Genomic DNA, 23,081 nt, shown 5'->3' with positions numbered 1-23,081 from the left:
TGAGGGTTTACAGCATTTTCATGGACTTCAGATCAACCCCAGACTCCATGAGCACAGACTGGCAGCCCCACTCCAAGTCAGAGGTGCCCAGAATGCAATTCACGAAGTGTTGCAGCCAGACTCAGGCTCTGCTAATGGTTCTGTAAAGGAATTGGCTTCCTGATCAAAGAAAACACACAACACTTCGTTGCATGGGAATCAGAGGTTCTCGGAGGAAAAATGAGAATGAAGGGAGTGGCAACGCTCCGAGTGTCCGCCCCTTCCTCGGACTCTTGTGTCTTGTTGCTGTCACCATATTGATGACCATGTCAGTGCTTATTCTCCTTTCTCACTAACTCTAGCACAAACAAAACAAAAGCCACTAACGTACTTATTCACCCACTCAACAAGTAAGCATGTAATATTTGCTAACTACCTGATTAGATGCTGCAAATTCAGAGGATCAAGAAAAGTAATATAAAGTGCAAATCTCATAACAATGTCTGATGTAAAGTAAGCTTATGTTAGCTATTAGCATTACAGACCCACCTCCATATTGACTGTAACAAGGTATTCCATTAAAAAAAAAAAGTCATAGCTCCAAAGGTGAGATATTTTACCTGAGATGCTTACTACTCAATCGATAGCTCCTGCGTCACACAACAAGAAATGACTTGCCTTTTTCCTTTGAACAGACTGACTTCATGTTACTTTAGGAAAGATTCATTGAAAAAAAGGAATAACATATCCAAGATATAGTGTTTTTAAAAACATTTTTTAATGAAGAAATAATTCCATTCCAAAATATAGACACACAATTAAATAGTTTAATCACTTCAAAATATAACATGTCCCCAGGAGGTTCCGACACACACCCACACACACCCACCCACACACACACACACACACACACAACAAAACAAAACAATACTTAACAGCAATACAAAAAAACCCATACAATAGTAGTTTTGTTACAATACCAATGAATATCATGAAATCTTTAGGGTCTCTGTATTGGTTACTTCAAATGGAGTCAAATTACAGTAGTCTTAATTAAAAATGTCTTACAGTTAATTAGTCTCAAGATATGACGCTTCTGATTTTATTTTTCTCTTTTTGGTTCAAAAGTAAAAATGCCCTTTCTTCTGAGGACACAGTGGAGTTCTTGTTTGTGGCTCCTTGCGTGGAATCGAACCAAGGTGATTGCAGCAACTAAAAGTTGCCATATTTACAATGTTTATCTACAGTGAACAGCCAAGAACTAATAAGGGTGGACAAAGATGATCAAAATAAAGGCGGACATCAGTGCTAAATTATGATGCAACCGTTTGGCTCATGCATATAAGAAAATACATAGTATATCACAACGAAGGCCACACTCTTATGCAATTAAGTTCACATTACTACTTACAAATGAACCTTCCCTGCCTTATCATCCGAGAATCCATTTTTCACAATCTCCAGCACATCTCCCTCTGACCAACCAAACGTACCCCGACTTCCGTCCTGACCAACCACAACTGATTCCTGAATCCCTTACAGTAGACCTCCCCCTCCCCCCTCCCTCCATGAACATGGCGCTGTAGGGGAGGGTTGGCTGTGTTAGACCAGTGCTCATATAGGCTATCATCTCTGATGGAGATGGATGTGCAATTCATGTGGAACAAGAAACACCCCCGCCAGATATAATTGTATCTGATGCACAGGACAGGTAAGACCTGCTGGGTTTGCTCTCAGAACAGGCCCCAGAAGTAAATCTGGAGAACCAAGGAGAGAAACCCACCAAAAACCACCAAAAACCAAAACAACACACGCCATTTTGTCTCGGTTACAGGACAGGGGTGCTTGAGTCTGGTCTCAGTGCTGACGCGGAGCTAAGAGAAAGAAAAGGTGGCTGGTTAGTCAGGAACTGGTCATGGGCAGCGGTTTGTAGAGTCCTCGCAATGGCTTTGTACGATGGGATCAACAACCGCGTGATGGAGTTGGCAATGAAAACTACGACAAGGGGGATGATTATCAGCAAGAGGGTTCAAACCCTAGACAAACATTCTCGTGTAGAAACACAAAGGACAACAGATGCCAGCTCAGTCCAGTTGGTGGTTGCCCGCCACCCTCGGGGTCACAGTTCAGAGTTCAAGAACTACCTGGCTGTGATTGAGAGCTGACAGCAATGCAGGTAGCTGGGATGGAGTGGTTTTAAGTACTGAGTATGAGGCAGCAGGGACCATCTGCTCCATCTAGAGAGGTACGGCTTCACAGGAGATGGGCAGTGGAGAGGAGATGAACGTGAAGAGGCATGGACAAAACCCGCCATGAAACCCACCTGTGCAAAGAAATCTGAGAACTGTGCAGTGTGCCACTTTGGTGTCAGCCTGGTTCTCTGGAAGGAGATTACACCCACCAATAGCTATTGTAGAACGGGCTCCTTACTGACGTCACCCAAGAGCTTTACTAACCCCAAGGCAAGTGATGTTGTTCTAAAGGGCAGCCAAGGACATGGCTTCTGACCAAACGCAGGGATGGGCATCCCCGGGCTCTCTGGAGAGGGCGCAGGGAGATGGCAGGATGTCTGTTCTCAGCCAGGCACCCCCCACCCACCAGCTGTGTGGGGCAGGAGGAGGTTCCTGCCAGCTCGGGAAGCAAACCAAATTGCTGGAGCTTTAAGGCGGGCGCAGAATAAGGCCTTTGCAGAGACTATTACACAGCTTTATCTCACAGCAGTGGTTCTCAGCCTTCAGGGTGCATCAGCCTGACCTGCGTGCTTCAGGAAACGCAGATTGCAGGGGCCCGACGCCCAGAGCTTCTGATTCATGGGCCTGGGTTCGGGCCCAGGAATTTGCATTTCTAAATAAACTCGCAGGTGATGCTGATGTGTTCCTGTCCAGGGAACACACTTAGAGAACCACTGTTCTAAAATGACGTTCTCTTCCTTCTTTGAAAGGAGGGCAGGAATTCCAGAGAGCTGCCGATGTAAGCACAATGGACCTAACCTATTACAGGGACTTTTAATTTCATCACATCTTGAAAAAGGTGGGCTATTTCCCCCCCAAATTTCCCAGGAATCCCTAAGGGAGGTTGTTAGTGCTCCTCCAAAGGGGTCCTCACAAAGGACCACCGACAGTCTTTCGTTCTCCCTTCTTTGACGGCTCTTTTGCACACCAGCTCTTCCCTGAGTGCAGAACCCCATTGCCTCGGAGAAGAGCCTGCTTCCTTTCACATGACCACAGAAGGCTGCATGCAGAACACTGGGGCGCCAGCGAAGGCAATACACATTCAGAAAGGAAAGGAGCGAACGTTTTTTTTGCAAGCGCACTTGAAGCCTGTACAGTGAGAGGGGAAGGCCTCCAGACAACCTGATGGGGGGGGACCTGTGGGCGAGCGGTGCGGTGAGACATGCTCCCTAAAGCTAAACCGAGAGGAAGGAACAAGCCATGGAAGAGCAGAGACCACTGCGGTCCGGGTGGGGGTCGTATGGCACCTGTGGTTTATAGACAGCTTTAGTAACGAGTATTTCCAAAACATAGTTCACAGTTTTAAGAAGATCTGTGCTGAGTTTTAAAAACTAGATTCTATATAATTTGCACGTTGTCTTACTTTGAATATGATCTCTATTTGGAAAAAAAATTATTTACACTAAATTCTATGGCTGATTCGCTAGAACATCTTGAAAGAAAACAACCTCCAGTCGGGGAAGAAGCCCCAAAGACTGGGTTAACCTGGCGTGTTTGGCTCCAGGCACCGCTCACAGGACAGGGAGGCCCGGGCAGACAGGGCAGGCCAGGCCCTCCACGCCGGCTCACTCAGGACCCGAGACCTTCAGGGTCAATGAATAATTGCGAGCGGTTGTTTTGTCCCAATTACTGTGGGGGGAAAAATGTACATCGTATAATAAACTGGATTGCTAAAATCTCAAAGAACTCAGAAATCAAACCCTAGCTACAGACAGGATTAATAGTGTCACTGTAAACGGAACAGGTTCAGTATCATGTGCACATGATATTGAAGATGCTTGTTAATACTGCCACCGTGAGGAACAGCAGCGTGGGTTTTCGGCCTCTGGTTCTTTTTTTTTTTTTTTTTTAAACCAGGGATGAGCCATGTTATAGAAGATGTAGCTGATAAGTTAGCTTTGAACAGAAGTCTTTTTTTTTCTTTTTCTTTTCTTCTTCTTAACACACACACACACCTATGAACTACACATCTGAGGACGAAACATGAGCTGCACTACGGTCAGCAGAGCACGTCTTTGGGGGCGGGTGTGCGGGAGCTGCTGGTGGGGCGGTTCCTCTCCCAGGCGCTGCCAGGCCGCTTCTCCTCTGGGCGGTGGTGGGCGCAGCGCTCCCCTTCATCACCAGCGCTCATGTTACTCTCATCATCTGTCTGACTATAGTTTGCCTGGGAATAAGGAATGTGTAATTTTTTAAAGACGAAAACTGTTCTCATAAGTCAGGAAGCTTAGGGCCCTCCCTTTCCCCTGAGACACAACACACACACACACACACACACACACACACACACACATACCCCCTCTACTCCCTTCCTCTGATAACCGGGGATGAATGTCCCGGGTAGTGTGTGCCATGAGTTGTGCCTTCTGGAAAAGGACAAGAACCCTCCTGGTGAGTCCCTTGCTTGGGGGGCACCTGCGGCACCTGGGGGTTAGAGCCACCCGCCGCTGTCCTTTGGACAAGGAGGTGAGAGCACTGACTCACCAGCAGAATGCTCCGCTCAAAAAAAAAAAAAAAAAAAATCCACTTTGATCTTCAAACCTGCGGTTTCTGAAGCTAGGCTCTGGCTGGCTGAGTGCAATGCCATGGGGCCAGAGGGACAAGCCAAGGTCTGAGTAGGCCCCATGGCGCCGTGGTGCACTCTGTGTGGAGTGCGAACCCTCCCGTATACATCTCTTCCCAAGTGGCCGGGTGAAAAGCAGTCACCCAGGTGTTCTGGCTTTTTGTGTTGATAAGTGCATGTTCATCTTCAAACAGGCCTCAGGCTCCTTTTGAGCAGAAGACTGGGTTTCCCCTGCTTTTGGAGTCCTGCCTTGTGGCCTTTCCCGACGTAAGGCCTGGTCAGTGGCTGCCGAATGGACTTGGAGCTGATAAAGTCGGCTGCCTTTAGGACCCTTGGGTCAGCGGTGCCTAAACTGTGGTATGATTTCTGGCCTTGCAGTACAGTCAGGAAGTCGAATAGATTTAAATACCACAAGCTACTCTAGAATCCCAGCCGTCTTTCTAGGCTACATGCAGACAGACTGCAGGGTTCCGTCAGGTGGTGAGTGAGTCTTGCCTAAGGGGTTGATTTACTGATAGGCGGGCTCCTGCTTAGAGCCCTGTGAATGCCATCCAGGTAGGCACAGGATGCCTTCAGTGGCAGAGGCCACAGCTGTACAATTTGTTTTTCCTGCCAACTTTGTGGCAGAGATAAAACATTGCCCAAGAACTTCCCACGTACTGAAGTATTTGGCTTTTAGGTACGAGGACCAAATGCCACTTTTTATCTGGGTTCACATCAAGGACAATTCACTAGGCTTTAAAAAAGATATATTTTTCTAAGAAGGCACTACTGATGTTTAAATAACACGCAGAACAAAAATAATCAAATTGCCAGAGCTAAGTGAGGGAAACTGCTATTAAAGGAAAAAGCTTGCTCCTTTGGGACTAGCTTTGTTCAAACTGGAGTGAATATTTTCAGGAGCCGCTCCTGAGAATTTTTTCACTGTTGTTGTACATGTATCAGGAGAGCAGAAGGCAATGAGGTCAATATATTCCATTGTAGCGATTATGCCATGATTTTTACTTGCTCGATCTTAACCTGAGGACTGAGACAGGAGGTGTGTGGTGTGTGAGCTAGAATGTACTCTTTACTAATTGATGTCATTTCACAACTTAGCAGCCAAAATTTACTATCAGCTACACTCCAGATTCACGGTGAAAAGACTGTGTAACAGTAGGAGATAGGAGTCCTCAGGCCAGTGCAGCCAGATAACCTCGAGAGGGATTCGCTTTGATCTGTAATGAGGGGCATCTAAGTGGTCACTGGCTGGAGCCGGAGAAACCATTTAGACGTGTGGGACAGTGGAGCTGAGGGTGTATGGAATCACCGCACACAGCTGAGCCCCAGCCTTGTTTATAAAACGTAGAGGGAGCAAGCTGCTTCTCATTCCCAGGGGTTCCCGTACACCCACATTATTGCTTCAGCAGCTTCCATGAATCGGTATAAGGCCCTGAACACAGGGCCAGGCCCGTAGGCATGTGTTCATCAACGTTATAGCGTGTCCGCCACCGGTAAGATCTGTAAGAACTGGACCTCAGTGAGGGATGTCCTCTACGGTGTAGGTATTACCATGCACGTTGTGCAGAGGGAGTGGAGGCTCACAGAGGTCCCCTAATGTGTCTGAGGTTGTGCTGCTAGCATTTGCTGCAGCTCCCACTTGAACGTGGGTAGATTAGGGTCCAGAGCCCAAGCTTCAGACCACCACCCTCCAGTAGTGCCGCCAGTCAAGTGCTGCTCTCTCTCCATTAAACATCCCCTGAGGATTTCCCACGTATGCAGGCAGGTGGGCAGGCCCTTGGGGGAAAGGGCCACGTGCCATATCAGTGACTGCACCCTCCTGAATTCCACAAAGGGTTCGAACCAGCTATTCCAAACGTAAAAGCCTGCAGATGTTTTCCTCTGTGTTTTGCTGCTTTTATTTTTATTTTTGCCTTTGTTTCAGTTTTGCTTTCCCCTGTCTCTCTGACATGCTGGGCCCTGAGGACAGCCAAGTCCAAGGAACTGATCCGTCTCTGGAAGTGCTGAGCAAGCCTGGACCATTGCTTCTCAAGTGATGGAGAGGCTCAGACTCAGGTGCTCTTATGGACTGTGATGTGGCTATGTGGCCACGGAAAACTTTGGGGGGGGGGGAAGAGGGGGTTATCTGGCGTTGGAGAAGTTTCTGTGCCATTTCTCCTAATGAACAGAGTTAAAAAGTCATCTCTCAAGATGGTTGGCCAAATCTCCCCGCGGTGTAGTGGGATGCACCATAGACTGGACTGGTTCTTGGACAAAAGCAGGGAAGGAGGATATTTTCTCACAGAGAAATGCCCAAGAGAGTGTGATTGTGAACTTAGGTTGCAAGTTATGAGAACTGAGTGTACAGTGGCCACGCTTCCTCCTAAACGAGAGGGTACTTACTTGAGAGGAGAGTGATAAAAGGATATTGTATTCAACCTTGCAAGCTGACCTGCGGGTGACAAAGGACACAAACAAGAAAGGTGACATGTCAAGTCTGTGGTGCAGTCAAGCAGGTGAATTATTTTGTTGGAAGCCATGCACAAAGTCAGAGAAAGAGAGAGAGAGAGTGCAGTGAATGACAGCAGCATCTGAGCCACCAAACAACCATAATCTGTGAACATGAGCTCACAGAGCCGTCAAGGAAAACCACCACAGCGTTCGCCAGGGCACATGTCCTGAGTGGGGACACACGGCCTGTTAGAATCTCCTGGCCCCTTTGGTTGCCTTTCCCTTGAAGTTGTCAGACGTGGAAAGGAAAGGAGAGAGAGGAGCTTAAGATTGACCAGAGATGGCAAAAGCTTCAACTGGATCTTAAGCATGAACAGAATTTCCTTTCGTCTTACTCAGACACCGTTAAATTCCTAGTTCATTAAAACAACAACAAAAATCTAGTTAGTTATATGGAATGGCTGCCTCCCTTTAAAGTAAAACCTAGAGCCCAGCCATCATGGCTCAGTGGCTGAGTGTTGACCTATGAACCAGGAGGTCGCGGTTCGATTCCAGGTCAGGGCACGTGCCCAGGTTGCAGGCTCGATCCCCAGTAGGGGGCATGCAGGAGGCAGGTAATGGATGATTCTCTTTCATCATTAATGTTTCTCTCTCTCTCTCACTCCCTTCCTCTCTGAAATCAATAATAAATAAATAAATAGATAGATAAATAGATAAATAAATAGATAAAATAAAATAAAACCTAGAAATTCGGTTACTGTTGCCACCCAAATTCTGGCACTGATATGAGCTCCAAGAGGGGAGGCCTACCAGGCGCCTCTAACCAGAGTATTGATGACTTAGCATGAACCAGAGTATTGATAATTTCACTGTATCTCTCTTCCCCTCTAGGCAGGAGCATCAAACAAGCTTTGTGCGAGCATCCCTCACATTCCCAGACCCACCCTGGCAGCTTCGCCCAGGCTGACTTCCTCCTGTGCATGGGCCACGGAAACCCAAAGAAAGAGCCTTCTCCGTGGGTCCGGACTGCAGGAGGCTTTGTGTCTGCAGCGCTGTAGCACGGCATTACATATCTAGTCATGGGTTTGGCTATTTTGTGTGTGACAAGACCCACATCCACTCGCTCCTGAAATGTGGGCGAATGGAACATCCCAAAGAAGTCACACCTTTGCTGCTCCCTGGTGTTGGGGGTGGGGGTGGGGGTGGGGAGAAGGCAAGTGCTCCAGCTGTCCTCTTGGGAACATATTTCAAAACTTAATCTATAAACATACGGGAAATAGAAGACACTTGGTTCTCTCTGCTACTCTTTTCCCTAACAGGAGAGCCTCTACTGACCTAAGAACGTGGAGAAAGTTCTCTGGCCATTGGACAGAAAGCCTGACAGTGAAATAACCAGCTGGGGCCCGGGGAGCAGTGGGTCTGTCAGGCAAACACCCCTGAGTCCCCTGAACCCCAAGAAAACAGGGTGGACTACAGGGAAAGGGAACAGACCAGGAAGACCAACACGGCCTGGCGCTGCCTCTGCGGGGAGAATGCATCCCTTTAGGATGAGCTACTGCATGAGTTATGTTTGGTGAATTCTCAGTGGATGAATGCAGTCCAGTACATACGACAATCTGTCCATCCACACTCGGGATCCTGGGGCCTGCAGCCTCCCCCACTCCCCAACATTCCTGGGTGAGGTTTGTCACTTGCTTATTACTTACATTTCCTACGAGGTAGGTGGTGAGGGAGGCTGAGGACAATGAGGAGATACATTTATGCTTATTCAGTTGCCTTTGTGCCTTGATCTCTGTATCTCTTTCCCATCACAGAGAACAAGCATCTCTGCTGATGACCCAGGAGGGGGATGGACTGTTAGTCACCGGGTTTCTGCTGTGTGACAAGACCGCCCCACCCCCTTTCACTTTCCAGACCAGAAGTTATCACACAGGGTGAGTGATGGCTACAAGAAGTAGCTGGAATCTTTAGTGTCTAGAATACACAGACTAAGGAGTATAGTAAGAATATTCCAGAAAGGGAGGGTGGGAGGAGGGAGAAGGCACTGGTTTTTCCTAGTTATGTAAAAGACCCAGTTACCTCGGGGCTGGGCGGAAGTCGGGGGGTGGTATGGGCCCAGCCCCGGTACCTGGTAGGCCTCGTCCTGCAGCTTCTGCTTCAGGTACTCCTCCATCTTGAGCTCGTTCTCCAGCTGCCGGACCGAGTCATTCTCGTAGTGCTCCTCCTCGGGCCGCACATAGGGATCCCCATCTTCTGTGACCCTGGGAACGAGCCACAGATGGGGGTTTGGAGCAAATCTTAAAAAGGGAAGTCTAAGTGAAATTCATGTGTGAGCTGTAGTTTCGGGGGAACATTTTATTTGTCTTCCAATTCACTTCAATTCAGTGTGTTCTGTTATGGAACACAAAACTTAAAAAAAAAACACCACACACACACCTTTGGAAATATAGGGAAATATATGGTCAAGGCATTCTCATGCAGTTCTCCTATGGCACTCTGGTGATCACCGGTCATCCATGTTTTTCTAGGGTTTACAGGAATGAGATGCCCTTTGGATGGTTGTCAGTCTTAGAAAAGACAGGCTTATCTTTCAGAAGCATATAGTTTTCCCAATATGGGGATTTTAAAAAAAATTATAAATGGAATCCAAGAACGCTTTCTCTAAGGAGAGTGAGCCCTCTAGTGAAATAAAGAGTGAGAACATTTGTTTCTAATTTAACCGCCTCTGTGTTCCGCACGAGTGTGGGTGTGTACACCCATGTGCTTTATTTCCATAGTGGGATCAAGTCTCAGAATATCAACCAATCATTGTCAACAAGCATAACACTCTAACCCACAGCTCTTGATCTCAAAGATGTATACCAGCTCTATATCTAAGAAATCCACTTACATTGTCCAATTTCACTGTGAAATAGATAAGAATGACCTCATTCACCAATGTGTGACTATCTCCATCTATTCAAACTCCCTCTTTCCCCCCAATATATAAAGCTCTTAGGACAGAAATTTACTCCCTAAATTATATGACTAAAATATTTTCAGGGTAAAACACAGTACAGGTTTAGATAGTGCAGATATTAAAACACCCCCTCCAATGAAGAGTGCTCAAGGAGAAGTTTCTGGATGGGAATTGAAATGCCATGGCTAGTGTTTATTTATATCTGTACGGCATGTTCTCATTATTTTTAGAGGTTTGGGTCCAGCATGAACAGGTCTGCGAGGCCTCTGTGAGCTTTCTTTCTCTCCCCGACTCCTGTGGCCAGAACCGGCACAAGCATCCAGGGGCAGTCATGTGGAGTGGCTTTAGCTCCAGTCTTGGATCTTAGGATCAAAATGAGAACAATTTAAGTAACCACCTTGTAAAAGCTTAATCATAGAAAGCCACATGGGTATGTGTTTACTAACTAGACTAAAACTGATGCTAACGACGTCACCATTTGGAATAACAATTCTAAAGGACAGAGGAAAGGACAAGAGAGCAAACTGAAATTATTAAAGCAGCCCCGTTAAATGACGTTATAGCGGATTTGTTCTGCTCTCATGCTCGGCCTTTCCGCTCCTGGCTTCCCCAGCACGTCTATTTATAATTCCCCATCGTGACTGGTCTTCCACTCCCTGCTTGGATCGGGAGCCAAAAACACCAGGAAGGCCTCTGTTCAGTTCCTTCTTTGGGTCTCTAAACAGCCGTTGATTTTTGTAGATGAGTCTGCAGTACCTTTCACCCAATGCACCATCACCTTCTGGAGCTGTTTGGAATGGCGAGCAATTCCCCTTTTCGTCTTTGTGTGAACCTCTGCCCATGTTTATCACAAGCCGGGGAACCCCGCTCTCCTAGAGTCCCCTCCTCTTCCCTGCCTTTGTTTCCCTCTTTCCCCTCCCACACTGGGCTCTGCAGTTCTGGCCTGTGTCACCCTCGTTTCTCAGCTTCACCGAAAGTCTAGTGGGGACCTCACTGACTCTGCTGGCTTCTGTCAGGGCACAGAAGCCTAAATGCATGAAAACCTTTGCAAAATATCTTTCGAGGGTCAGATTTGTTCATGTTCAACAAGTCAGCCACATTGTATTTCTTTATAATGAGGTTTTATACATTTACAGTCTCATGCCATATAATGAAGCTTTGGTCAAGGACCCACCATATATATGATACATGATGGTGGTCCCATCTATATATATAAAAGTCTAAGTGACCATTATGACCAGTTGACCAAATGACCAGTTGCTATGATGCACACTGGCCATGAGGGGGCAGATGCTCAAAGCAGGTGCTGCCCCTGGTAGTCAGTGCACTCCCACAGCCAACCTCATGTAGTTGGCCAACTTCCTGTGGCCCCTTCCCCCAGTCGGCTGGCCCTGATTGGCCCTGATCAGGCCTGATTGCCGACCAGGTGGAGGGACCACCTGTGCTTGAATTCGTGCACTGGGCCTCTAATGAGATTATAATAGAGCTGAAAAATTTTTATTGCATCCTGACATCATTGTTGTCATGTGTTTGTGGTGATGCTGGTGTAAGCTCTGCCAGTTGTATGAAAGTACAGCACATATAGTTATGTACAATACATTATACTTGATAATGATAATACATGACTGTGTTACCAGTTTATATATTTACTATATGTTGTAGTGTTATTTTCTACTTATAAGAAGTTTTCTGGGAAACAGTATGCTGTGCTATGGCGGCAGTGCCCCCAGCATCTCTTTCTTACTTTGTCTCCCAATTGCATCAATTTCTCTTGTGCTTGATTTAACCTGATGTTGTTTTCTACAGCAACACCCTGTAGAGCAGTGGTTCTCAACCTTTCTAATCCCTCGACCCTTTGATACAGTTCCTCATGTTGTGGTGACCCCCAACCATAAAATTATTTTCGTTGCTACTTCATAACTGTAATTTTGCTACTGTTATGAGTCATAATGTAAATATCTGTGTTTTCCGATTGTCTTAGGCTCTACACTCTACAGCAGCAGTTCTCGACCTTTCTGATGTCATGACCCACAGGTTGAGAACTGTTAGCAGGGTCACCTAAGACCATCAGAAAACACAGACATTTACATTATGATTCATAACAGTAGCAAAATTACAGTTATGAAGTAGCAACGAAAATAATTTTATGGTTGGGGGTCACCACACCATGAGGAACTGTATTAAAGGGCCACGGCATTAGAAAGGTTGAGAACCACTGCTGTAGAGGCTTGGGGCCTGGGAGTAATCAGCTGTACCATAGAGCCTAGGTGTGCGGTAGGCTGGGTCACCTAGGTTCGTGTAAGCGCACTTTATGGCGTTTGTATAATGACTAAGTCGCTTAACAATGCCTCTCTCAGAACATATCCCCGTTATTAAGTGGTGCATGACTGTATATATCTCGATTCCTAGTGCTTATACGATACTGTTCATCCCATTCTGAACAGAAGCCTCCAGCATCATTGGGTCCTCTAAGTGCAAACACAGAAGATTCTGAAGGTAAGATGACTAACCTCCTAACTGGTCTGTGAGCCTTGGAAGGTTGGGAGTGATTTAAAAAAAAAAAAAAAAATACTAGTTTGTATGAAACCAGCACAGTTCCTGGGGGAGCCAGGCTCTCAATCAGCACTGGTTGTTTTGGTTACTGATACGCTCTGGAGATTGTGAGGGAAGTCACAAGGCCACATTCAAATGTGGCCCCTTTACCACTTCTTTCAGAAAAGGAAGCGGCATCATCTCTTCTCAAAATAAAAAACGAAACAACCATGTTTTCATTTTCCTTTGCTCCCGACAGTGTCCTGGTACTGAGACTATTCCCCTGAACAGGAGGTACTCACACATCGCTGTGCATGGTGCTTGGGGCAGCTCCGCCGTGCATGTACCCGGGTTTCCGGGCGTGGATTTGCGCTAGAAAAGCCTTTTCCGAGGTTGGTGATGGGACCAGGTCCTCAAACTGAGTCCTCGCAAACTCAGAATCCACAGTACTCTCCGTTTCACTCCCCACCTCTATGAGGCACAATTGAAGAAACAGAGAGTAACTTGTTAGAGTCTTTGTGATCAGCAGGTACAGGGTGAGGCTTAACATAAACCAACCTGCGCTGCATAAAGTATTAACCAGTTATTGTATGTAAGTCAAGTAAGTGTTTATTTCAATTCCAACTGAGCATGGAAAGTGAACATGAGTTACTATAAAAGCATTTGGTATACAGCATTGTATTTTTTAATTTTTTTTTTTTAAAAAAATATCGGTAATGCTATAAGGAATCTTTAGTGTCTTACTAAATTACAACTTCTGTTTTGTTCCTTTATAGTCTTCAGGAAAACTGCTACCTTTGCTTAATGTTACTTTAGTGTAGGAAATACAAACCCAAAGTATTACATTCACTTAATTTTTCAGAGTATTACCTATAATAATAAAAGCATAATATGTTAATTAGACCGGACGACCTTCCAGAAGAAGCCGGGGCTGTGAGGGAAGCCCGGGTCCCGGGTATTTGCCGGTGCCGGAGGGAAGCCGTGTTGGCAGCCAGGGGAAGGAGGGCCTACTCCTGCATGAATTTTGTGCATCGGGCCTCCAGTAAGAGTATAAACTAATAGTAGTTGAGACCTCTACAATAAGAATAACATTGTTAGCAATCTCCACAATATATTAACGACTGCCAAATTCATCCTATTTGGTAATCTTAATCTAAACTAGCAGCAACAATTTTCATTACTTTAATTCTTATTATAGAGATTTTAAGAAGTTTAAATCCCAATTTTTTTTTAATATTGAAGTTTTATTTCTTGTAGTTGTTGTAATCTCAACTACATGACAGTCAAATATCTTGCTATGTGTGCTTCGAGGAACAGATGAGATGCATTAGTAACTGGTAGGATAATTATTAGAATATTCATTGTTTGAATAACATTTTTAAAGCTCTGTGTTGCATTATGAGGATAAAGAGACTCTCACAATTTTCTGCTATTTATACTCTGGGCAGATCTTCTTGAGAGATACTGCAAAGGGAAATTTCAGATTAGACACATCCAAATAGCCATTCATTTCCAATGAACAGAGTCTGAATTAGTAAATAAAACATTTGCACCTTATGCAATCACTTCCGTGTCTTGTCACATTGCATCATGAGAGATGTTCACAGTGACTCTCTTTGGCTTCTTGAATTATAAGTCCATTTAAATATTTTTTTCATCTATTCTTTTCTACACTTTAAACTTTCTGCATTAAACATGTATTGATAATCTGCTAGTCAGCAGCTATAAACATCAGTTAAAAACCTGAATATGGCAACCAAACATCACATAGATCTTTCAGAAAATCTTTTTATATTGGACAGTGAGCAGGTCTCTACCAGGAGCCCTGAGAACGTTTGGGCTCCTCTGCAGAGCAGACAAATGAGGGGACCAAGGACACACCGGAGTTCAGCTCTTTCACGAGGGAGGACATGGTGTTAGTGATGGAATCCGCGGCCACTAGCAAGTCATTCCTTAAGTTTCTTCTTGAACCTTAGGTGAAGAAGAAATGACAATAAATAAATAAAAAATATATCAAACGTTTCCTTTCCCCCAAATTTCAGGCTTCTTATCATTTCCAAGGCCATTCTCAAGCAAGAGAAGTTTCAAGACGTCTCCTTTACAGACTCGCTTTGGTTCATTTCCCAGGAAGAAGGACCTGTGCTTGGGGCAGTGGTCTCTGGCGAAGGAACACATGGCAACCGATGGGGGTTCATATCATGTATTGTCCAAACTGGGACAATTCTGCAAGTGAACGAGGGAGGTCTGAATAATAAGACGGGGTGACCCAGCACCCATGGGGATGGTTACAGGCAAACCAGTGTGTGTGATGGCCCTTCGGAAGAACAACCCACACAGAGGAAAGGCCAGCTTCTGCCAGGAGAGCCGCACCTTTCCAGCCGCTCCGACCATTTCAGCCACTACCTGGTGGCCGAGCCCACCGGATTCTATCTCTCTCACCGCAGCCCTTGGGTCCAATCAGGCCTCTCTGAGCTCCCCCGCCCCTTCCAGGTACCTCGTGGGAATGGGAACCCTCTGTACTGAATGCCCCAGAGCCGTGGTCGGCAAACTGTGGCTCGAGAGCCACATGCGGCTCTTTGGCCCCTTGAGTGTGGCCCTTCCACAAAATATCATGGCCTGGGCGAGTCTATTTTGAAGAAGTGGCATTAGAAGAAGTTTAAGTTTAAAAAATTTGGCTCTCCAAAGAAATTTCAATCGTTGCACTGTTGACATTTGGCTCTGTGGACTAATGAGTTTGCCGACCACTGCCTCACAGCAGGGAAAAGCGGGTTGTCTCTTGCTCTGGCTGCAAGGCATGTGCACAAGATGTATGTCTGGTACCCAGAACTGGAACTTAGTTCTTGTTTCTTCATGGGAGGGAGATATTAGCATGATGTTCCAAGCATGTTAAGGGTTAGAGGGGTCTCAGTGGGCTGGCCTGGGGACCAGGCAGGGTTGAGAGGGAGCAGAGGGCTGATCGCCATAATCTTTGGCAAAAAGGGACCAAGATTCCAAATATCTGACTTACTGATGAATGTATGCAGCGCAAGCTCTTTGTGAGCTTGGCCACACTTCCTCCTGTCACTTCTTAGAAAGTACAACTAAATTAGTGGAAGGATAGATACATGAAAATTTAAAAAAATCAAAGTAGTTACACGAAACAGTAATCCTAATAGGAAGCTCAAACTGATTTAAAATTTCCTTAAAGTAAGATTTAGGGAAAGGACATTTTTCCTTCTGAAAATTAAAATAAAACCTAGTTACTGTGTATAACTTAGATTATTATTTTTTTTCAGAAGAAAAAGCCCTAGTATGGATCTTCCCTTTTCCCTCATAAGAGAGAATGCATCATTCTTCCCCTTGTGAAAGGTAAGACTCTTGTCTCCATTCACAATGAGTGAGAGGAACTGTTTCCTCACACTTTTCTATATCTGGATATTACTGGTTTTTTAAACATGTTTTCATACTGTTATTGACCATTTATAATTTTTCTCTGTTTATACCCTTCACCTATTTTTATTTTGGCGATGTCTTCTTCTTACTGATCTCTATGTGCTTTACATCTAACGGAAATGATAAAACTTAGCTGCCATATATGTTGGAAGTGGTTTACTCAAAACTATTTTGTTTTTGATCTTCTGACTTTTTGCCTTCGGATAAATTCCCAGAAGTGATATCGCTGTTTTTCTTGACCTCAGATCCATAGGTAAGAACCTGGAAGAATGCCATGGTAAATTGGTAATTTAAAGAAAATGCAAATTATGAACCAAAATAAGCATGAGCTTCTTTGTGTGAAAAACAGTGTCTATAAAATGCACTTAAACATATCTATCTATCTATCTATCTATCTATCTATCTATCTATCTATCTATCATCTATCTATCATCTATCATCATCATCTATCTATCTGTAAGTGAAAAGTTGAGAAGGACCAGACTGTTAATAGTGTTCACTTCTAGGAATGAGATCAGCAGGGTGAGGGTCTGTAGGAGGATTACCCTACCCCTAACCCCGGCCCCCATTTTTTCCAAATTTAAAAAGTAACGGCAAGAAAAGTTTTAAAAATTGTTAAAATATTTTCAAATGAATAAAATCACTTGCCTTGGGATTCGTCCACTCTCCCCTCCCCCTTCCCAACCATGAGTGTGTAAATGGAAGAGGCCACCAGTGAGAGAATGCTGTTTGCCATCTCCCTTCAGCTTTGCGCTCCTCTATTAGGTCTAGTAATAAATAATGTCGTTTTCTAATACTTTTTAAAATCAAATTTATTTAAACAATACAACAAAATTTAATCAACAATATAGTTGCCATTGTTTTCTACTACTTGTGCCCAACGCTCAGGAAGCATTTTAATCCCTCTGTTGTAAAATTCTTGTGATTTTGATGCAAAAAATTCGGTCAATGCATTTTTGAGGCATTCTTCATTATTAAATTTTTTTCCAAGAAGAAAGTTTTGCAAAGAACGAAACAAATGGTAATCGGAAGGGGCAATATCAGGAGAATATGCAGGTTGAGGGAGAACTTCCCATTCCAACTGGTGCAGTTTTTCAGCAGTGATTCTTGCAGTATGCGGTCGTGCGTTATCGTGGTGAAGAATTACGCCCTTCCGATTAAGCAGCGCGGGTTCTTTTTCTCTTAAAGCTTGGGCTAACCTTTCCAATTGGGCACTATACACTGCACTTGTAATGGTTTGGTTAGATGGTAAAAGTTCATAATGAAGAATTCCTTTAAAATTCCACCAAACACACAACATCACTTTTTTCTCATGCAAGTCAGGTTTTGGCGTGGGCTGCGGAGCCTCATTTTTGTCCAACCATTGAGGCTGCCTTTTCAAATTAACATACAGCACCCATTCTTCATCTCCGGTAACAATTTGCTCTAAAAACGGCAAACGGTTTTGACGAGAGAGGAGCGAACTGCAAATTGTGACTCTGATTACGGTTGTTGTCGGTCAACTCATGAGGAACCCATTTTCCAAACTTTTGGACTTTGCCAAGTGCACGCAATTGATTGGAAATTGTTTTTTGTGAACAATTTAAAGTTGTCTCAAGCTCTTGTTGGGTAATTTGAGGATTTTGCACCAAAAGAGCTTGAAGAGCTTCTTGATCAAAATTGGACACACGGCCTCGACCACTCTTGTCATCTAACGAAAAATTTCCCTCGCGAAATTTCTCAAACCAACGCTGGCATTTTCTGGCGCTAACTGCATCTTGACCAAGAGCACTACAGATGTTTTTTGCAGCCTCACTTGCTTTTCTTCTTAATTGGAACTCGTAAAGCATGCAGTGCCGAATATGCTCTTCATCCGCCATCTTCTTAGCCCTAGTTTTGCAACAAAAACCAAACCAAACACAAACTTTTTCAAGCAAAACTTGTTAATTGCACTTCACACGTTCTGTAGATACCACGTGTTTGAAGGTTATGTCAATACAAGTCAACGCCAAGCAAGAAATTTTAAACGAATGTTTTAAAACGACATTAATTATTACTAGACCAGATATTAACTACAGAGGCCTAACTGGGTAGCCCCCCATTGTAGAGGCAGATCCAGCTCTTAAGGGCACCTGTAGAACGACTACCCTTCCTTCCGATCACAGGCTAAAGAGCTGAATTGTTTCATCTCAATCTCGAGTTTACTTTCATGCAGAGAAGCAGAAAAGGAGATCTTTCAGAATTTAAAACACGGATTCCATGGAGAGTTTCCTGAGATATTTGTGAAAGGGCTTCCCTTCCTTAACGGGCAAAAACACATAAAAAATGGGGCTGATAAATAGAAGCCTCAGGAAGGTAAGATGGTGAGGTGCGGAACAGATTAGCCAGGAGTTTCTAAAAATAGCCAGGCTCTGCCAGACGCCACGGAATAGCCTACAACAGTGGTTGGCAAACTCATTAGTCAACAGAGCCAAATAACAACAGTACGATTGAAATTTCTTTCGAGAGCCAAATTTTTTAAACTTAAACTATATAGGTAGGTACATTGTTATTAACTTAATTAGGGTACTCCTAAGCTGGCCTTTGCTAAAAACTCAAGGGGCCAAAGAGCTGCATGTGGCTCGCGAGCCGCGGTTTGCTGACCACGGGCCTAGAACGTACCCGGCTTTAGACCATTCAGAGGACCTCGGTGACTTGTCTGTCACATCAAAGCAGAACACAACGAAAAATAAAGCCACTTACTTTGTGCAAACGCCTCCTGCACGTCTCCCCCTACCCCTGTGAGGGAGTCCTGAGGCGTGTGGGCCGGGGTGGAGCAGGCGGACGCGGACCGCACGGGCATGGGGATGGGCCTGCTGATGGTGTGGCTGGGGGAGGGGCGAGGAGAGCCTGCCCCCTGGGTCTGGAGAGACAAGGCGAGCCGTTAATGTGCTTTCCTGAGAACACCCCAAACGCCACCCATCCCCAGGGCCTCAGTCAAATGTTAAAAACAGTCACAGTGACATTTCAAAGCTGCAGGAAATCCGAGGTCGTTGAGATGGGTGTCCTAAACCTGATTGCAGGTGCAGGAAATGGAGGACCTTATTGCATTCTCTGAGCTTCTGGTTGTATCTCGAAAGCTAAGAACACCAGGAGAGCACCGTCCCCGGGGAATGAAGCTACTGTTAAGCAGCGGAAATGACAGGGCGTGACTATTTTTTTTCCTTGAAGGAAGTGCTACCTGGAATGAAAAGACTCCTAAGGAGAAAGTTGTAAGTAAAAACTCGGAGACTTTTGGGAGCTGGGTCTGGTTTGCACTTCCTAGATTTTCACCCTGTCTGTCCGGGCCTCATCTGTCCAGGATAACGTAGAGTTAAGTCACGCATGCAACATGGTGCATATTAAGCCTCATAGTAAGCATCAGACAAGGCATATTTTAAAATCCAGATTTTACAGGAAAAGTTGACTTCATCAAACTGCTCAGTGGTTTAGGGGTTCCAGTGGGGAAGAGGAGAAAAAGCAGTCTGAGTCTCTAACTCGGGGCTGCTGTTTCCCTGTCTGACGTGTCTCTCTCTGGGCAGTATCCCAGCAGGAAGAATAGGAAGATTTAGGATGAGTGAAGAAAGAAGTAGAAAACAACAAAAAACCATGGATCTCTGCACCCCAGTCCTCAGCAGGGGAAACCATTATTAGACAGTCACACCTCGAATCTCCAAGCTTTTGTCTCTATAGTGAGGTCTCTTTAAATTTGATTACTCTACAAAGGAAGTCAGTCACTGGGTGGGGGCAAAGGGGAGATATCAACCAAAGGACTTGTGTGCATGCATATAAGCCTAACCAGTGGTCATGGACAACAGGGGGGTGGGCATACATAGGGAGGGGTTTGGGATGGGAATGGGAGGATGAGGACAATTATGTGACACCATAACCAATAAAGAAATTAAAACACACACACACACAAAAAAAAACCAAATGTGAGCAAATAAAGTCCAATCTGTTTCAAATCCACTACCTGGCATGCAGAGCCTGTCTATGAAAACATTGTGTAATAACTTTTTAAAAAAATGCAAGGAGACCGTCGGGGCATACACAGCGGATTAGGAGTTCCCACACATTCCAGTTCAGCCTGGGGGTCTGGTTGGTGGGGAGAGTGAGGGCTATGCCACGCAGGCCCAGAGGTTCACCACCAACTCACCCAAACCCCGAGGCGTGCACCCCCAGAGCAGTGCTCTGGAATATTCCATTAGGTCTGTGCTGTGGGTTCAGCCTCTTGCAGTTACAACACACAGCATCGGCCCTGTACAATGCCATGCTGTTAGCTTTCCAGGGCTCAGCGCCACACACACAAGTCAAATCTGCACATGGAGAACAACCCGGAATTACGAAACGCAGCACAACAGCACAGAGGACAGGAGAGGAAGCATGAGACGCCCCGTGGGCCGAGGACGCCACAGGCTCCCTCTCCGCCGTACCTGGGATGGTCTGTCCGGGCCCAAGGACGAGGCATTTGCCGGTGTGCGATGCTTGGCAGCCTGCGGGCCCCAGCAAACTTGGCAGCCCAATCTCATGACCACGAAACTTCTGCTCCTGAGCTACCACGGCATCTCCCCGCCTCCCAGGCCACGAATAGATGGCCTCACCGTGGGGCCGTGCTTTGCCAGAGGTCAAGGGTTTTCGTGTCTATCACGGATCCTGCCTGGGCCGCCGCAGAAGGCATCTTTCTTCTAAATGCACAGATGTGGCTGCCAGAGCCCAGGAGAGGAAGCCAGAGTGTCTGGGCAGGTGCCTGAGCCCAGCTGCTCTGATAGCCCTGAACTGCAGGGGCCTGGGTGGGCTAATGGAGGCAGGTGGGGATCAGCTGTCTCGAGGGCTGCCTCCCCGTCAGCCCCTCTGGTGCATCCATTTCAAGTGCTCCTTGGCCTCCTTATCTGTCCTCTTCACTAAGGAACCAGCAGCAGCAGGGAAGGGGGGCTGGAGACGCAGCTGGCAGAGGGTGAAGGAAGGGGGCTCCTCAGCTACGCAGCATGGGCTACCCTCGTGGCCCTCCCCTGGGGTAGGAGGTTCACAGTCACAATACAACTCTGCTTTGTATATGATTTTACAAAGCAAAGCACCTTTCCATACTTTTTTTGGTTCATTTTCCTGATAATCAGTGTTATGAATGATGGTAGCTTATATTCAAAGAACAATTTGCAGTCTACCCCAACTACTTCCATGGATCCTCCTCACAGCCTCATGAGAGAGATTATTCCCATTTTTCAGGTTAGCAAACTGAAGCTTAGGGGCAATAACTGGCACCACAGCTGCTGCTCGGGCTTGTGGGCCCTGTGACCAACCAGCTTCACAAAGGTAGGAAGGTGAGCACCTTGAAGGCAGAAGGCACAGCACGCAGACCCACCAGCAAGCTGTGTGGGGGCCAGGGCATAGGGCCTCCTGCTGGGCCAGGCAACCAACTTCACTGGCCGGGTCATGGGGAGCCGCGTGCGTGCCCAGGGTGGCAGGACAACCTGTGTTGTTTCATAACGGACTGCAGGGGATTGTATTTCTAAAACTGGAAGATTCCGAATTCTGGGACATTTTAGTTTTGAGGCTGTGGGCTGCATCTCAGTATTTTAATGGCTGTCCTACTCAGCAGCCCTGATCACACCTGTACCCCCGGGCTCTCTGGTACAGCCTGCTCGTGGGTCACCTCTACCCCTCCGGGCCTCCTCACCATCCTCTCCCTGCTCCTCACGCACTGAGCTCCCTGCTCCTTGTGTCTGCCCGAGGCCTTCCCAGTCCCACCTTTTCCTGCTCAATGCCTGGTCTCCAAGGCCAATGTTCCCTACGTCTCTCTGCCTGCTTCCAAAACTCCTTTACGGGGGTGGAGGGTGGGGGGGGGGTTTCCGTGTTGAGAGAAAAATAATGCGTAAAGGGAAAAACAATCGAGGGAATCTAACGGACACCAATGTGTGAATGACTCAAAGCAACCATCTCCCCAGTGAATCTCTAATTGGTGCAATTTCAAGCCTTCTGATGACGTGAAGAATGCGAGTGGGAGAATCTGTGCTGAAGAAGATTCAGCGGCATCCTTCCTGCAACTTGCAACACCCACTCTTTGTCCAGTCTTTGCTGGACCTTTAGGGTGGGGCCCTGGGTCCTAGACCCCCTCTCTCTTGGTGAGGACAGTGCCCAGTCTGATGTGTGGTACCCAGCTCTGGCCTTCCCTTTGTTGCTCTTGTAGGGCCACTCGGAAAGGACAGGGGCCGGCTGGCACTGGGGAGGCCAGCAGAGCAGACACCACCGAGTCTTATGGTCCCAGGAGTGGCCTCTGCAGAAGAGCGGCCGCTGACCTGGGCCTGAGCACGGTGTCTGCTAACAACTCCAGGAGAGCTGGCTGACCAGTCTCCGTGAACACCCTTCCCTGGAAATTACCCGCTGATGCATGGAGCGGAGCCTTAAGGGATGCTGGTCCATGCCGATCAATATATAGGCCTAAAATCCCCTAGAAGGGAGCTGATTTATGGAAGAAGGAGAACATGCATCATGCTTGGAAAATTTAAAATAGCTCTCTTCCTAGAGAATGAATGAAAAATTCATTTCTACACTCCATCCTCTGAGTCCTCTCAACTTGCTGTTGTATAAATTTTTAAAAAGTCTGACAAGGTCCATACATTTTATGACCTCCCCCACCCCCCACCCAGGAAGTATTTTGGTTTCCACTCGGCACCAGAAAGGGCTGCTTCAAGGAAGGGACCCAATGCCTCCCTATGGAACCAGCCCTGCCGGGAGCGATGGCAGAGGACGGCCGCGAGGCGGCAGTGGGTGGCACCACGCCCCCCTCCTCCCGGCTTGAAAAGTCTACCTTTCAGGTGTGGCTGAGAACACAGCCCATCAGGCCTGGTTTTACTGAGCAGCTGGGAAGGAAGAGCAGAGCAGTGCTGAGCTCCCTCCAACCCTCTTTCCATCCTTCCTCCCAGGCCACATTCGCTGACTCATCGTAGGGATGGCTGTGCACCCC

At 46.3% G+C, this 23,081-nt stretch overlaps 1 protein-coding gene across 17 annotated transcripts in view; it reads right to left on the bottom strand.

Moving 5' to 3' along the window:
* Positions 1 to 735: 735 nt before the first annotated feature.
* Positions 736 to 23,081, bottom strand: part of DTNA (dystrobrevin alpha) — a gene marked incomplete at its 5' end in the record, with an annotated part of 293,426 nt that continues 271,080 nt past the window's right edge. For 7 of the 17 annotated variants that reach the window (XM_084888345.1, XM_084888334.1, XM_084888343.1 and 4 more), the window contains 5 exons: positions 736 to 1,853; positions 9,329 to 9,461; positions 12,994 to 13,162; positions 14,573 to 14,662; positions 18,845 to 19,004. In XM_084888345.1, coding sequence (XP_084744471.1) covers positions 1,713 to 1,853; positions 9,329 to 9,461; positions 12,994 to 13,162; positions 14,573 to 14,662; positions 18,845 to 19,004 — 693 coding nt within the window. In that variant the 3' untranslated portion in view covers positions 736 to 1,712. Of the gene's footprint in view, positions 1,854 to 4,039; positions 4,413 to 7,152; positions 7,202 to 9,328; positions 9,462 to 10,319; positions 10,522 to 12,993; positions 13,163 to 14,572; positions 14,663 to 18,844; positions 19,005 to 23,081 lie in introns of those variants that run through there. The other 10 variants (XR_014795375.1, XM_084888347.1, XM_084888351.1 and 7 more) reach the window with 6 other exon arrangements.

This window comes from Pipistrellus hanaki (assembly GCF_964339955.1).
Source record: "Pipistrellus hanaki genome assembly, chromosome: 6".
Taxonomy (NCBI): Eukaryota; Metazoa; Chordata; class Mammalia; order Chiroptera; family Vespertilionidae; genus Pipistrellus; species Pipistrellus hanaki.
The sequence above is the reverse complement of the archived record's forward strand: the minus strand, read 5'-3'. Positions and strand labels throughout refer to the sequence as shown.